Source organism: Canis lupus, chromosome 3 (genome assembly GCF_048164855.1).
Source record: "Canis lupus baileyi chromosome 3, mCanLup2.hap1, whole genome shotgun sequence".
NCBI classification, from domain to species: Eukaryota; Metazoa; Chordata; class Mammalia; order Carnivora; family Canidae; genus Canis; species Canis lupus.
The window spans coordinates 65,189,467-65,205,163 of NC_132840.1; the positions used below are offsets into that span (position 1 = coordinate 65,189,467).

A 15,697-nucleotide genomic window follows, 5' to 3' on the forward strand; every position below is an offset into this window, starting at 1 on the left:
TCTTCTGCTCTAGATTCTTGGGCTTATCTAATGAATAAATTGATATAAGATAGATTAACAGAAGAAAAACGAATTTAATTCTCAAATATGAAAGCTTATAGATGTACGAGACACAATGAAGTTACCAAAGTAGGTAGCTTTTATATCTTTTAGACAAAGAAACAACACATTTGTGAAAAATTGACAAGACAAAGTTCTGGCTTGGGTTACTAAATTAGTAAAGAAGTAACAAGGTTTGTTCACATGCCTTCTCAGTCTTGATCCCTATCTCTGGTGATAGAGATGTTTGTCTCCTTTTCTCTTGGTACAAGGAGGGTACCTTTCACATGGGAAATTTATTTCCAGCTTTCAGGAAGTCAAAGGACAGTCAGAGGGTTTTTGTAGTGGCTATTTCTTAAGTAATTTCAATTCAAAATAATTAATATGCCAAAGCGTCATATTTTGGGGAAATCTGCCTTGAGCCTTATCAACCCATAACAATGAACTCTAAAATATAATTTAGTAAATCGATCAGATTTGTTAAACAAAACAAAACAAAACAAAACACCCTCTGATTCTTCAGTCAAAACCGATAAGGTTCCAAAAGGGTAAAAGATAAAACCAAATAATTAATACTCTCACAGATACATAAATGAAATAATTCGAATCACTTGAATAAGGCAAGATGTGCTAAAAAAAATTGCTCAATTATTTTAGCTACAATCTCTTAAGCCCCAGGGAAAACAGGTAACAGTTATTAAGTTTGTGGCTTTCTGAAGTCTAACATTTTTGTATATGAACATAGATTTTGCTCAGCAAATGACATAACTGGAGAATGACGAGATCTGCATATTTCATAGACTGCACAGAAGAGAATCCAAAATAATGTGGGGGGGGGGGGAAGAGATCTTTGTGATTTGGGACAATGCTCTTCTGTCATGACATCAAATTGGCATGTTGGCCAAAGCAAAAGAAATAAAGGTAAATGCTAACGTGTAAAAAGTTGTGAAAAAAAAAAATGTAACCTGACTAAAGCTTGAAATGCTAGTTTTTAAAAGATATTATGTCAAGTTGAAAATGGTATCTCCTCAAGAAAAAAAAAAACATATCTTTTGGGGTGCCTGAGTAGCTTAGTCAGTTAAGTGTCCACTTTTTTTTTTTTAAAGATTATTTATTATTCATTCGAGACAGGGAGAGAGAGAGAGAGGCAGAGACACAGGCAGAGGGAGAAGCAGGCTCGATGCAGGGAGCCCGACGTGGGACTCCATCTGGTTCTCCAGGATCACGACCCTGGAAGAAGGTGGCGCTAAACCGCTGGGCCACCGGAGCTGCCCAGTAGAGGTAATATTATTATTAATACAATACCATTAATGGTATTATTATTACTAATAGTTTAAAAACCAGAAATATGACAGGGTCACAATTTTGAATGAAAAAAATACTATATTTTGATAGGAAGATCCTCAAAAAGTAATTCTTGATCATTCCTTATCCCTTGTACATTCTTTAAACTTAATGGTATAAAATAAACCAAAATCCTTTTTTGGGCACTTTTGAAATTTTAATTCCATCCAAGAACTATAAATCTACCTTTTAGTTCATTGAAACACAGAAGGGTGTTGAAATATTAATTTTGAAATCATTATAAAATAGATTATATGAAAGTCCAGTTGAGGCCATCCTGTCACTAGTAGTTATTTAGAGGCAGTAAGCAAAGCTTTTTAAAACTAAATTATTGATATTTTTTACAGATAAGTTATCTAAATTTTTTTAAAAAAGATTTTATTTATTTATTCATGAGATACACACAGAGAGAGGCAGAGACACAGTCAGAGAGAGAAGTAGGATCCATGCAGGGAGCCCAATGCGCGACTCGACCTGGGTCCCCAGGATCATGCTCTGGGCGGAAGGCAGGTGCTCAATCGCTGAGCCACCCAGGCATCCTACGGATAAATTATCTAGATAAAAGTTAGAATGCTAGCCAGAGAAATACTTCATTTTTTTTAGCCTTTTTTAAAAAAAAGATTTTATTTATTCATGAAAGACACACAGAGAAAGAGAGGCACAGAGACACAGGCAGAGGGAGAAGCAGGCTCCTCACAGGGAGCCCAATGTGGGACTCAATCCTGGATCCCGGGATCATGGCCTGAGCTAAAGACAGATGCTCAACCACTGAGCCACCCAGGTGTCCCTCAAAGAAATACTTCGAAAACACCTGTATTTATATTTATTTCCTCAGTACTAATTTGGCATGACTCTTTTAGTGTGGACATTTTATATTATAAACCATTTTTATTGGGGCGCCTGAGTGGCTCAGTCGGTTAAGTGTTCAACTCTTGAATTTTGCTCAGGTCATGATCTCAGGGTTGTAGGATTGGAAACTGCCTTGGGTGTGGAGCCTACTTTAAGATTTTCTCTCTCCCTCTGCCCCTCCCCCATCTCACACTGGTGCACCTGTGTGTGCACATTACTCCTCTCAAAAAAAAGCAAACTATTTTTATTTAAAATAGAACATACCTATAGAAAACTACATAAAATGGGTATAAAGCCTAATGGAATAAAAGTACTTAAGGCAAACATTTTTATAACTACCACCTAGATCATAAATGCCCTCCATTCCCATCATTCTTTGAGCTCCTCTTTATTTTCTGGCACCTCAAGATATCCCGTACTGCTCTGCCCCAGCCCTAGAATTAGCTCTTTCTCCAAAGAGCTCTGATTCATTTGATTGGGAAAATGGTATCTGTAAACTGAGATTTGGGGGACAGTTGTATTCACTACTAGAGTATTATTGCTTTCTCAAACAAGATAGTCTTTTTAAAAAATTTACTTGTTTTTTTGTAGACAGAGAGAGAGTGAGAGAGCATGTGAGCAGGGAGAGGGGTAGAGGGAGAGAGAAAACAAACTCCCCATGGATTGGGGCCCAGACCTGGGGCTCAATCTCACAACCCTGAGATCATGACCTGAGTTCAAACCAAGAGTCAGACACCTAACTGACTGAGCCACCCAGGCACCCTTCAAACAAGATAATCTTATTAAAAATGTTTTAAAGTACAGAAAGAATATAGTGGTATTTTCACAGTTTTAGAGACATATGTAATGTAAAGAATTATGATGATAAACAGCAACTATGAAAAAAATTACAGTAGAAAATAACTGATGAATAATAGGAAGTAGGATATCAATGATGAGGAACAAATATTACACTTCCTCTGTCACTCCTTCAGCAAATTTTAGTATAGCTGCTCCCCCAATTGAAATTTTGCCTATGTCTGTAGTACTAGTACCAGGCATGTTTCCACATCCTTTTCAGCTCTTTAGGAGCTTTCTGAATACTTGTTAGTAATGGAGAACATAGATGTCACTATTAAAATGTTGGAGGGCAGCCTGAGTGGCTCAGTGGTTTAGCGCCATCTTCAGCCTAGGATGTGATCCTGGAGACCCAGGATCCAGTCCCACGTCGGGCCCCTTGCAGGGAGACTGCTTCTCCCTCTGCCTCTGTCTGCCTCTCTCTCTCTCTGTCCTTCATGAATAAATAAATAAAATCTTAAAAAAAAATGTTGGAAAAACTAATGTTCTCAATGTCAAAACTGAAAGCCTGCCTAGGGATCGTTTCTACAGAATACAAGATAGTGGGGCAAATAAAAGTTGAAATCATCATAAAGGTGTCATTTTATGCAATCAAGATGTGAACTATTCATATTACAAATTATTTCATCCTAATGACTTCAGAATGTGAGAGTGAGTTCATTGTGATTAGACTTCAAATTTTCTATTATTTTATGTCAAAAATTTGATTTCCATTACAAACAAAATCATTTCTATTAAGAGTTCTATTCCATTCTCTGAATAGTTTTTGTTCTTTTTCATGGGTATAGCAATGCCTTATGTTTCTAAAAATATTAATTATTTCTTTGGAAGATTTCTTTTGCTTTCTGCATTGGTTTATTAGGTTTAGCTTCCAACATTTAAGTCAAAGAATTTCCTGAAACATTTGGTGGTTTTTATTACTCTTTCATATTTGAGTAGGGCTGATTAGAAATGACTAGTGCATGGGAGAGCTCATGAAGAGTGGGCTTCACTGAAGAGATGAGGCAGTTTAGCAACCTGCTATTTCTTTGGTGGTTGCATAAATGCTGTCAGGTCCAGGTCTGTCTCTTGGGCCATTTTTCCTAGGGATGACTTTTTCAGGTTTTTTTTTTTTTTTTTTTTTTCCGGAGGTATGTATACACCTAGCTGCTTTAGCTTTAGGAGGAGAGTAATAGAGCTGAGAGCCTCATTCATTGTATATAGATACTTAAAACAATTTTAAAAATTGTGATAAAATGAAATTTACCATTTAAACCATTTTTAGGTGTATCGTTCTGTGGCCATTAAGTACATTCCCATTGTTGTGCTACCAACCTCCAAAACTATTTTCATCCCACAAAACTGAAACTATATACTTATTAAGCAGTAACTTCCCATGTTCCTGTCAACCTCTATTCTATTTTCATTTCTGATTTTGACTCCCTAAATATCTCAGACAAGTGGATTCACACAGGACTTTTTGTGACTGGCTAATTTCACTCACCATGATGTCCTCAAGGTTCATCCACATTGCAGCATTGTCAGGATTTCTTTTGTTTTTAAGGCCTGATAGTATTCCAACATACCTACATAACACTTTTTGCTTATCCAGTATTCTTGGATGGACACATAGGCTGCTTTCACCTTTTAGATATTGGGAATAATGCTGTTATGAATACGGGTTTGTAAACATCTATTTCAGACCCTGCTTTCAATTCTTCTGTGTGTACATCCAGAAATAGAATTGTTGGATCATAGGGTCATTGTATCTTTAATTTTTTGTGGATGTATATAGAAACTTTTAAATAACTTCCCTTTATTGACCATTACCCTCCACCACATCTAGGGACCCTGGGTTTGAAGATTCCCTGGGTCACAGTCTCTGCTTCCCCAATCATCTTCTGTCTAGGGAATGGGCATGTGTTTGGGGGTAGTCATCTGGCTATATGGCACTGAAAAATAATATGAGGGCCTGAACAGCCTGCATGTGAACTTTGAGCCTAATCTCTTTCCCTGCCACAGCTCTGCCCTCATCTCTATCCAGTGTATACTAGTGGTCACTGTAGATAAATGTGTCAAAAAAACAATTCATTGGGCACCTGCGTGGCTCAGTTATTGAGCATCTGCCTGTGGCTCAGGTTTGATTCTGGGGTCCAGGGATCGAGTCCCACATCAGGATTCCTCGCTCAATGGGGAGTCTGCTTCTTCCTCTGCCTATGTCTCTGCCTCTCTTCTGTGTCTCTCATGAATAAATAAAATCTTAGCCTCCCCCCATTCATCGAAGGCCGATTCATGTAAATGGCCAACCTGCAAATAACTTTTCTTCCAATTCTTTATTTTTAGTTTTCATTTTGTCTTCATAACTGCATTTTAAGGCAAATTCAGTTCAATTCTGCTTGTTTCCTGCTGCTGCAACGGAGTCTGAGTGGTCTGCAAAAACAGGGACATTAAGATATAGAACACTCATTTTTTTATTCCTGGGGCAGTATCCTGACTCAGATTCAACTTGGAAGTTATTAAATAGGTGTTTGAGCTTTGGGCAAGTGCGCGTGTGCGCGAGAGTGTGCATGAGTGCGTAAGCGCACGCTTTGCCAAGATTAAACCCAGGGCAAGCGTGCACTAACAACCCTGAAGCGAGTCGTGTGACGTCACCGTAGTAGCAGCAACCCGTGCGCATGCGCCCATTTAAAGAGCCGGCGCTCGCCAGGCGCCGCTAGCCCCGCCCCCTTCCTCAGATCGCTCCTCCTCCGTCTCCCCGCGGCTTGCCCGCTACGCCCTGCGGAATCCAAGTAGCCAATCAGCGTTCAGCCTTCGCTTGCCGTCAACGGCGCGTGCCCCGGTTTCAAAAGCTCGGGGGCGGGCTCCGGGTTCCGCGCACGCGCCGTCGCCTCTCTATCCCCACGCTGGTTCCGCGTCTCCTCACTGCGGACGGTGCGGCTGGCCTGAGGCTTCTGGTGTCCGGGGGAGGTCGGCTCTGTCGCCGCCGCTGCTGTTATGGGCAAAACTGCCGACTCTCGGGGGCCGGGCGGCCGGCCCGACCCGGTGCGGAGCTTCAACCGTTGGAAGAAGAAACACAGCCATAAGCAGAGCCAAAAGAAGCAGTTGAGGAAGCAGCTGAAGAAGCCCGAGTGGCAGGTGGAACGCGAGGCCATCAGCCGCCTCACGCAGAACTACGAGAAGGTGAGGCCGGGGGCGGCGCGGCGGGCGGGCCGCGGGGCTGCGCGTCCTCGCGGCGGTGGGAGACCTGTCATGGGTGGGCCGAAGGGGGGCTGGAGACGGGGTGGGGTGGGGTGACAGGTGCGGCCGGGCCCCCCAGCACAGTTGAGGCCCCACAGGTGGTCCGCCCGGCCCCGCGGACCAGGCTCTGGACCCTCCAGTCGCTCTTCTGCTCGCCGCCCTGCTCGGTAGAAAGGATGGGGCTGAAGTGGCTCTTTAAGAGCAAGGAGTTAGTGAAACGGGGTAGTAACAGTGGTACTAACGGCAGTAGTCACACTGACGACACCTACGATTTCAGCCCCTCACCGTGTGCTTCACGTTAATTATTTGACCTGAACTGGGTCTGGGTCTTATTCCCATTTTGCAGGTGAGAGCGTGGAGGCTCCGAGAAGGTAACGTACTTGCTTTCAGCTCACATGTTAGTAGGTGGTGTGGGATTGCAGCCTAGATACCCGTGTCTTTCCAAGTCCAAAGCCTCACGCCGCATCTGCGTCCCTTCTTGTGCTTATTTTCTCTCCCTGATTCGTGTCCCCGTCCAGGAATTGGCACAGGAAAGCTGGGCTCCTGGTGTGTGCCTGGCACCTGCCATCCCCCATTGTACTCGATGTTCTGAATAGCCCTGTAGTTACCATTTTGACCTCTTGCGCCTCCCCCGACCCCCCCCCCCCCCAACCCGATGTGTTGGCCGACACCCACCTCACTCCCCTCTCAGTAATTGCCCCTTCTACTGCGGTGTAGTCAAGGATTTAATATGTGGGACGTTTCTGGAATTATAGTCATCAGGTGTCATGCTGGTATGGCTTTCCTTTAAAGGACCCTTAGGTCAACAAGATTAGATAGATAACCTTTGTCTTTGCTTAGGCTTTTGAGTTAAGGTAAATGATAATTTGATCCTGGCTTTTGGTCACCGGTTGAATGTGTGGGCAGGTTACTTACTCTCTCTGCTTCCCTTGTCTTATCTTTAAAAGGCATAGTAATACCTGTTTTATAAGTTGTTTGGAGAAGTTAGTGACTCTAAAGCTTATCTGCACAATGCCTGATACATATAAATATATTAGCTGTTACGTTATTACTACTATTGACATACGCACACCATTTTAAGAAACCATTGATTGCATTTTAGAGTCTTCTTTATCTAACCAGACTTGTTTAAGGGGTATGGTCCCAGCCTTTCTTCTCTTTTGTAATCCCAGTGCTTATTCTTGTGGGTTATTGGCTCCCTTTTGTATTCTACCCACAGCTCCTCTGAGTTCGTATTCTTTTTTTCCGATGGTGCTGTGGATGTCTTTACCTGTCAGAATATTTTAAATACACAAGGTCATTATCTTTGACTCCAGAATTCACCGTTTTAGTTCCCTCTTGCCACTGTAACAAATTGCCACAAACTTCATGGCTTAAAACAACAGAAATTTGTTCTCTCGTAGTTCTGAAAGCCAGAAGTCTGAAATCTGTTTCACTGTGCTGGAATCAAGGGGTCAGCAGGGCCATGGGCCATCGGGAGGCTCTCAGGGAAAATCCATTTCTTCCTGCTTCTCACTTCTCACTCCTGGTGGCTGCATTCCTTGGCTTGTGGCTGCACACTCCAAACTTTGTCTCCATGGACACATTACCTTGGGTTCTGTGTCAAATCTACTTCTGCCGTTCTTAAATAAGGATGCTTTGTATTGCATTTAGGGCCCACCCAGAATATTGAGGATAATTTCCCATCTCAAGATCTTTAATAATGACCTGTACAGAATCACTTTTGCCATCTAAGACAATATTCACAGTTCTGGAGGTTAGCATATGGACATCTTGGGGCTGATACTTGGCGCACCACATGCTGGCCCCACTATCTAAGCGGACTACTGAGCTAGAAACCTACAAGTAATCCTAGAGACTTCCCTTTCAGTGGTCATACATCCAGTCATACTGATAATCTCTTCTGCCTTTAAAATTTTTTAAAATGTTACTCCAGGCACCGCCCCCCATGCTTCCCCGCCCCCCCACCCCCAAATCCCAAGCCCCAGGCTATGCCTTAGTTCAGGCCCCATCATCTCTTGCATGGATTACTATAGTAGCTGTTGCTTATAATGGGGATTAGCAAGCTTTGTAAAGGATCAGATAGTAAATGGTTTTAGCTTTGCAGGTCAGAAGGGTGGAACTACTTAACTCTGCCTTGTAACACAAAACCTAACATAAAAATACTTAAATGGGTATAGTTGTTTTCAACAAAACTTCCAACAAAACTTCAATTAGGAAATCTCATGGCTGGATTTGACCCTTAGGCCTTATCATCCTCTAATCTATCTTCATATTGCAGGTAGAATGATTCTTTCCTAGATGAAAATCCAATCACCTTAATCCAGATTAAAACCCTCCCTTGGCTCACAATTACTTTCAGGAAAATGGTCAAGTACTTTAGTGTGTCGACACGTTCTGCAGCAGAAGAGTAAGTTATTTGTGACCAGGCACACCTGGTTTAAATCTCACTCAGGAGGATCCCTGGGTGGCTCAGCGGTTTGGCGCCTGCTTTCAGCCCAGGGTGTGATCCTGGAGTCCCCGGATCGAGTCCCACATCAGGCTCCCTGCATGGAGGGAGCCTGCCTCTCCCTCTGCCTGTCTCTCTGCCTCTCTGTCTCTCTGTGTCTCTCATGAATAAATAAAATTAAAAAAAAAAATCTCATTCAGTTTGGGTATTGACTAGCTAAGTTCTTAATATTCCTGAGTCTGTTTCTTTCATTCAGCAGAGATTACTAACTACCCAGAGTGTAGTAAGGCTCAAAGAGGTGACATATGTAAACCAAGTGGTGTGTGATAAGCATATGTGCAGGAGCAGCTTCTAGTTTTGTGAGTTGGCCATACTCCCTGATACTGATGCTGCTGCTTCTTTTTTAAAGATTATTCAAAGATTTTACTTATTTGAGAGAGCACACATGAGCATGAGGAGGGACAAGCAGGCTCCTGGTGGAGCGAGGAGCCTGATGCAGAGCTTGATCTCAGGACCCTGAGATCATGACCTGAGCTGAAGGCAGATGCTTGACTGATTGAGCTGCCCAGGGACCCTAGTCCCCCATACTTCTTGTTCTGTACTTGATGTTTCTACCACTTGAGTGAGCACCTCCATTCTCCCACTCTAGGAACACCTACCAGTCCTTCAAGATTTAAACTTCTCTTCCTGACCTCCCTAAGTGGGGTTAGGACTGTTTGTCCGTAACATTTTGTATAGAGCTTTATTATAGCATTATCACCAGGCTGTGATAATTGGCTTCTTTCTTTAACTTCTTAACTCCTGCATGAACCTCTGAAGGTCAGAAACCATCAACACTCTCACCTTTGTATTTCCCAGACACTGGTTGCACAGTGCTTGCCTGGAGCAGGCACTCAGTGTTTCGATGTGGTTTGGTGCATGAAGACCTTTTCCAGATGGCTTTATTCTGGTTGGTAACTGGTTCCAGGTTAGGTCAGGCCTAGGAAACTCAGTACAGAGTGCCTCAGATGATAGTACCAGTGCATAAAACGTCTATTTCAGTATATTTGTAATACAAGGGTGGTGTTCAGTAGCCTCATTGGTAAAATACTGAACAATTTATTTATTTTTTATTTTTTATTTTAAAATTTTCATTCATTCATTCATTCATTCATTCATTCATTTATGATAGTCACAGAGAGAGAGAGAGAGGCAGAGACATAGGCAGAGGGAGAAGCAGGCTCCATGCATTGGGAGCCCGATGTGGGATTCGATCCCGGGTTCCCAGGATCGTGCCCTGGGCCAAAGGCAGGCACCAAACTGCTGCGCCACCCAGGGATCCCCAATACTGAACAATTTAATTTAGAAACATTTGGAATACTTTGATAAGGTATATATTGAGGCCTAGGTCAAAATAGATGGAAAAAAATACATATCTGTGTCTCTGGGGGGTGTGGGGGTTGATACATTTTGATAAATGTTGTAATCCTAAATATGTAGAGCTCTGTGGAGTTAGATGGTAGTGTAATTAGGGGGAAGGAGGTTGAATTTTTCTGTCCCTGCCCTTGGCTAGATGAGTTAGAAAAATGTGTTTCCCCTGGGCCTGTTGCCTTTCCTCCTTGTGGTCGCAGCCTCAGGCCTAGCTTATGGAGCTGAGTGTGAGCTGGATTTCAGCCTCCATATACCTTTGTATAGGGTGCAAACTGTCCAGCAGTTTGTGGTAGCCAAGAGTGGAGCTAGTTCTTGAATGATGTGTTTTCCAGACAGAAAAGATTAGCAAGAACATTGTAGGTCCAGGGAGCAACATAAGGGTATACAAAAAGATGTGAAAATGTGTGGTGTTCTTTGATGGGGAGATACTCCGTGGAGTGTGCTATGTGTTCCTGAACTGGCTTCTGATGCGGTTGCAGGAGAGGGTCAGAGATGGATTGTCATTGATTTTGGAGGCTGTAGTTGTGAGAATAATGGCCTCCTAAAGATGGCTGCATCCTAACCCTGAGCCTGTGAATGTTACATGGTAAAGGGTAATTAAGGTTGCAGATCAGCTGATTTTAAAATAGGGGATCTGGATTATCCAGGTAGGCCCAGTGTGATGACCAAAGGGTCCTGAAATGTGGAGGAAGGAGGCAGAAGAGTCAGTATGGGAATGCTGTGTAGTGAGGAAGACCAGAAGTCCATTGCTGATTGGTTTTCAAGATGGAAGGGGGATGTAAGCCAATCCAAGGAAGTAGGTAGTCTATAGGTGCTGGAGAAAGCAAGGGGTGGATTCTCTCCCATGGTTGCCAGAAAGAACTTTAGCTTACTGAGACCCATGCTGGACTTCTGACTTCCACTGTTATAAGTTAATACATTTATGTTGGTTTAAGCCACTGTTGGTCATCATTTGTTTCAGCACTTGTGGGAAATTCATACAGAGGCCCTTTTTAGAGACTTTATCTGGAAACAGTGGGGAGTCTCTGGGGGCAATTGGAGAACATAGCCAAGCTGTAAAGGCTGTGGAGATGGTTGGTATAGTCTAGGTCTTAGATCTTCTGAGAGGTTGATGCCAAGTTGGGATTAAGTGAATCGGAGATTGATCGGGGGAAATGTCTGCAGAAGTGAAGGAGAAGGAACAGAAATAGGGAAAGGAGGGAAGACAGAAGGAGGTGCCAGTAGGAAGAATCTCAGGCTAGAGCGCAGTCTAAGAAAGCTTCTGCTCTTGGGATGTCCTGCAGCCAGTGTTGCCCTTGAAGGGACTCTCCCATTCTGCAGGAGTGGGTCTCCAGTCATGCCGCTATGCACAGTCACTGGGAACAGCTGGGGAAGCACGGCCCTGGCAGGTGGATCCAGAGGATCAACTACTGCTGGTCAGTCAACTATGTTTCTGCAGCTGGAGATCTGGGTAGTTTATTTCTAAGGCCACCGGGTAGGGTGTGTGTGTTGGGGGTTCTGAAGGGGAGTTGGGGGTTGAAACTGGTTGAGAAATGTTGAGCTCTGTCGGCCCCGATCAGAATTTGACATGGTTTGTGGCAGGTTGCTTTTCTTGTCATGATTGCAGTAGATGGAGCATTCTAGGACGTTCTTATATTTTCTTCTTCTGCTTTGAGAATGTGAAAACATTATTCACTTTTGTGAGAAGAAGAGAGTTGAAAGAAGTAAAGGGAGGTGGTCAGTGATATCCACCCCGTTCTCCCTTCCATACCCTCCAGCTTTCCCAATGGTGGTGGGAATTTCTGAACAAGTACTGTCAGTGAAACATCCGTTCTCTGAATTTAGAAGAGTTATACAAATTTCAGAGGGAGTGTGAACATTAGAAGAATAGAGCTGAAGAAGAAAATGGGTTAAAGGGGAGATAGAGTTTTATTTTGTTTGTAGGAACCGTAGCTGACTTCTCTGGCTTCTAAGTATTCCTTGAAATGTAATCAAGAGTCTTCTGGAACAGGGTCGGTAACCTTTTTCTGTAATAGGCCAGATAGTCAATATTAGGTTTTGTGGACCATGTGATCTCTGTCACAACTGTATAGATGATATGTGAGTGGTTGTAGTTATGCTCTGGGAAAACTGCAAGAACAGGCAGCAGATTGGATTGGGCCATAGTTTGCTGACTTGCTCTAGTTCATCAGTAGATTTTAGTCCTTCCATTTCTTCGACTTTTAAGAATGCGTTGTATAGCTTAATGGCCCAGAGAGTGCTGGAACAGTTCAATTCTTTCAGACTGTCCATTTACGACGTTAGCCGACTAAAGATAGGTGTGCAGTATTTCCTTGGAGTAGCCCACTTTGCCTGTGCTGTGTCTCTGATGGAGGCTCCTCTACTCCTCCTAGAAGCATTTCCTTTGTGAAAACAGCTTTTTAGCTGATCATATCACAAGTGCATGGGTGGACTGTGCCTAATTTTGATGTTGTGTTTGGGAGATTTATCTTCCAATTAAAGTTCCCTGATGGGACAGGTTATTTTAATGAACTTTTCTCTTTCTAATGTGGGTGTGCTGATTATTCCACTCTTCCCTGGAATGATTTGTAGAGATTAAGGCGATGTTTTAGTGTTTGTGTTTTCAGCATGTGAGGACTGGGGATAACCCTGTCTGGGCTACATTAAGAATACAGGAAAGATGATATGTAGACTGTAAAATGCAATAAAAGCTGTCATCCCTTTACTGCCTGGAGTGTAATTTAAATAAATGAACCTTACAAATGCAACTCATCCCTTTTGTGAATCATAAATAATTTGGCAGCATATTCCCAGATCTGAACAGGAGTTCCTGCTTTCAGCATCTGTAATAAAATAATTCTCCTGAGTAGCTGAAATTAAATTCAGAAAATTGGGTTTATGCTAATGAAGAAATCAGTAATGAACATTTAGATAATGTAAAGTTAAAGGGCAAAATGTTAGTTATTGTGGCTTCAAAGTGTGACTAAGACATTTTCTTCTGGTGATGGTTAAGTAATACTCCCTCCTTCACTGTACCCGCAGGTGAAGAGTTGTCAGGTTGGATTTGGTATGCCACTGACTTATGGTTAAAGCCCAAAAAGATTTGCGCTAACAAGATACATTTCTTTAATTAACTTCAATCTGTTCTCCAAAATGTGTAAATAGAAGTATTCTCATTGTGCTCTGTGGCTCAGAGTCATTTTCCCCCTTATTTCTTAATATTTCTTGATGGGCTGAAAGTAGAGTGTCTTCCTAAAATTGATGTGGTGATGACTTACTGTGTTCTCAGAGGTGAAGGAGGGTAGCGGTAGTGTGTGTTTCGAATGGATGAGGTGTTTTTTTCTTTAAACCAATTTAAATTGTTACAAGCTTATATTTTTGATTCATTACAGCTTCCTTAAGGCATATTTCTTTGTAGAAGGAATGATGGTTTTTAATTGGAAGTGATGATTGAATTCAGTCGTGTAGTACCAAGGACTAGCCAGGCAGCACAATGTAGACCAAAAATGGCTTTGTTGTAAAATAGATGAATTATAGAGTACATGATTTTGTCTTAGGTGACACAATCTTCTTTTTCTTTTTTTCAGATAAATGTAAATGAAATCACAAGATTTTCAGATTTCCCCTTGTCCAAAAAAACATTGAAAGGTAGGCCTATGGTGATCTTGGGACATGTTGTTGAGTTTCGTGATGTTTTTAATAAATGAAAAAAGATTTAAAGCATTTAACATGAAAGATACTTTTTGGCAAATAATTTTGATATCTTGAACCTCTACCACCAAGAAGCTATATTAATTCATTCAGTTTTTCTGATTCGTCATTCTCATCCTTTGTGGACTGTAGAACAGTAGTGAGAAAACAAGATGCCAGGGCCTCTCAGTAATTAAAATAAAATCTAATTATGTTAAAATGAACAAGAAAACAAAAGTGCTATCTTTTATATTAGTGTATTAGGGACACTATAACAAAATCTCAGACTGGAGGGGCTGCTGCTTAAACAACAAATTAATTTTCTCACAGTTCTGGAGGCTGGAATTTCAAAGATGGAGATGCTGGCAGGGTTAGTTTCCTCTGAGAGCCATTATGGAAGGATGGGTATGTTCTAGGACTCTGCCCTTGGCTTACAGATGACCACTGTCTTGCTGCATCTTTGGTGGTACCACTGTGCAGACATACCGTTGGTGTCTCTGTGTCCAAATTTCCCCTTCTTATAAGGACACCAGTTACATCAGATCAGGGCTCATTTGAACTTAATCACCACTTCAAAGGCCCTATTTCTGAATATTGTCATATTCTAAGGTACTGGGTATTAGGGCTTCAGTGTAGGATTTTTAGGGGGCATAGTTCAGCCGGTGTTCCTGTTTTACAGGGATTTTCTAAAGTGTCCCTCTTTCCCTCTGAACTGGCAGGTTTGCAAGAAGCCCAGTACCGTTTGGTAACTGAGATACAGAAGCAGACCATTGGATTGGCTTTGCAAGGTAAAGATGTTCTTGGAGCTGCCAAAACAGGATCTGGCAAGACTTTGGCTTTCCTTGTTCCAGTAAGTAGTTTATTTGTATTGGGTCAGGTCTACTATTACATATTTTTAAGACATTCTGTGCCTAGGTAGAAATCATTATGTAGAGTGTTGTTTCCTGCTGGATTTCTTTGGCTAGAATGCAAACTTTATCAAATGGGAGCCATAGCTATCCTGTTGTCCATCATATTTCCTGTCCCAGCACAACTGCCTTACATGTGGAAGGCACTCAGTAACTTTTTGAATGAGTGAATTGCTGTGCCTTGACAAGCTTTTACATTCTTGAAGTATGTGGGTGTTCCACTGGGGAAGGCCGGGGAGGCTGTTTATGTGCTCATGCTTGCAAACCTGCCAGTTGCATTTATACTTGCCACTTATTTAGGATAAAGCTGAAATATGCACTCGAGAGAGATTGAGTGATTTGTTGAGAATTTTCCAGGACATTGATAGCTGTCCTTTTGAGCAGTAAGACAATAGAGCCTCTTAGGAATTTACTTATATCTCATTTATGCAGTTGGTTTCATAATTTAATTCCTACAAAATAATTGGCTTATAAAAATCACACTTGAGTTTTTGTTCCAAGTATTGCAAAACCATTTTTTCCTTAAATCCAATTTTTCATAACAGAGTTTCTCCGTAACTTTCACTGTAATTACACAGTGACTACACAGATGAAAGTTTAATGTGGTTTCTGTTCAGAAAATGGTGACAAGGGGCACCTGGGTGCCTGAGTGGTTGAGCATCCGCCTTCAGCCCAAGGTGTGATCATGTGATCCCAGAGTCCCAGGATCGAGTCCCACATCGGGCTCCCTGCATGGGGCCTGCTTCTCCCTCTGCCTGTGTCTTTGCCTCTCTCTCTGTGTCTCTCATGCATAAATAAATAAAATCTTAAAAAAAAATTGTGACAGATATTTCCCCGAAATCTGTTTTAATAGTTTGAGGGCTGCACATACCCCTCAGAGATTACCAGTCTCCTGTCTGCAGAGCTCTGGCGGCAGCTGACCTGCACGGGGCTTATGTTCCCTTCCCTCTATGACTTGAGGGGTCTGGTGGCTGGA

The 15,697-nt window shown here is 42.2% G+C and overlaps 1 protein-coding gene across 3 annotated transcripts in view; it reads left to right on the forward strand.

Annotated features, from left to right (window-relative positions):
- Positions 1-5,915: 5,915 nt before the first annotated feature.
- DDX10 (DEAD-box helicase 10) overlaps positions 5,916-15,697 on the forward strand; it is a 252,528-nt gene continuing 242,746 nt past the window's right edge. The window contains exons 1-3 of one of the 3 annotated variants that reach the window (XM_072821875.1): positions 5,916-6,228; positions 13,711-13,771; positions 14,533-14,663. In XM_072821875.1, coding sequence (XP_072677976.1) covers positions 6,043-6,228; positions 13,711-13,771; positions 14,533-14,663 — 378 coding nt within the window. In that variant the 5' untranslated portion in view covers positions 5,916-6,042. The remainder of the gene's footprint in view (positions 6,229-13,710; positions 13,772-14,532; positions 14,664-15,697) is intronic. The other 2 variants (XM_072821874.1, XM_072821876.1) reach the window with 2 other exon arrangements.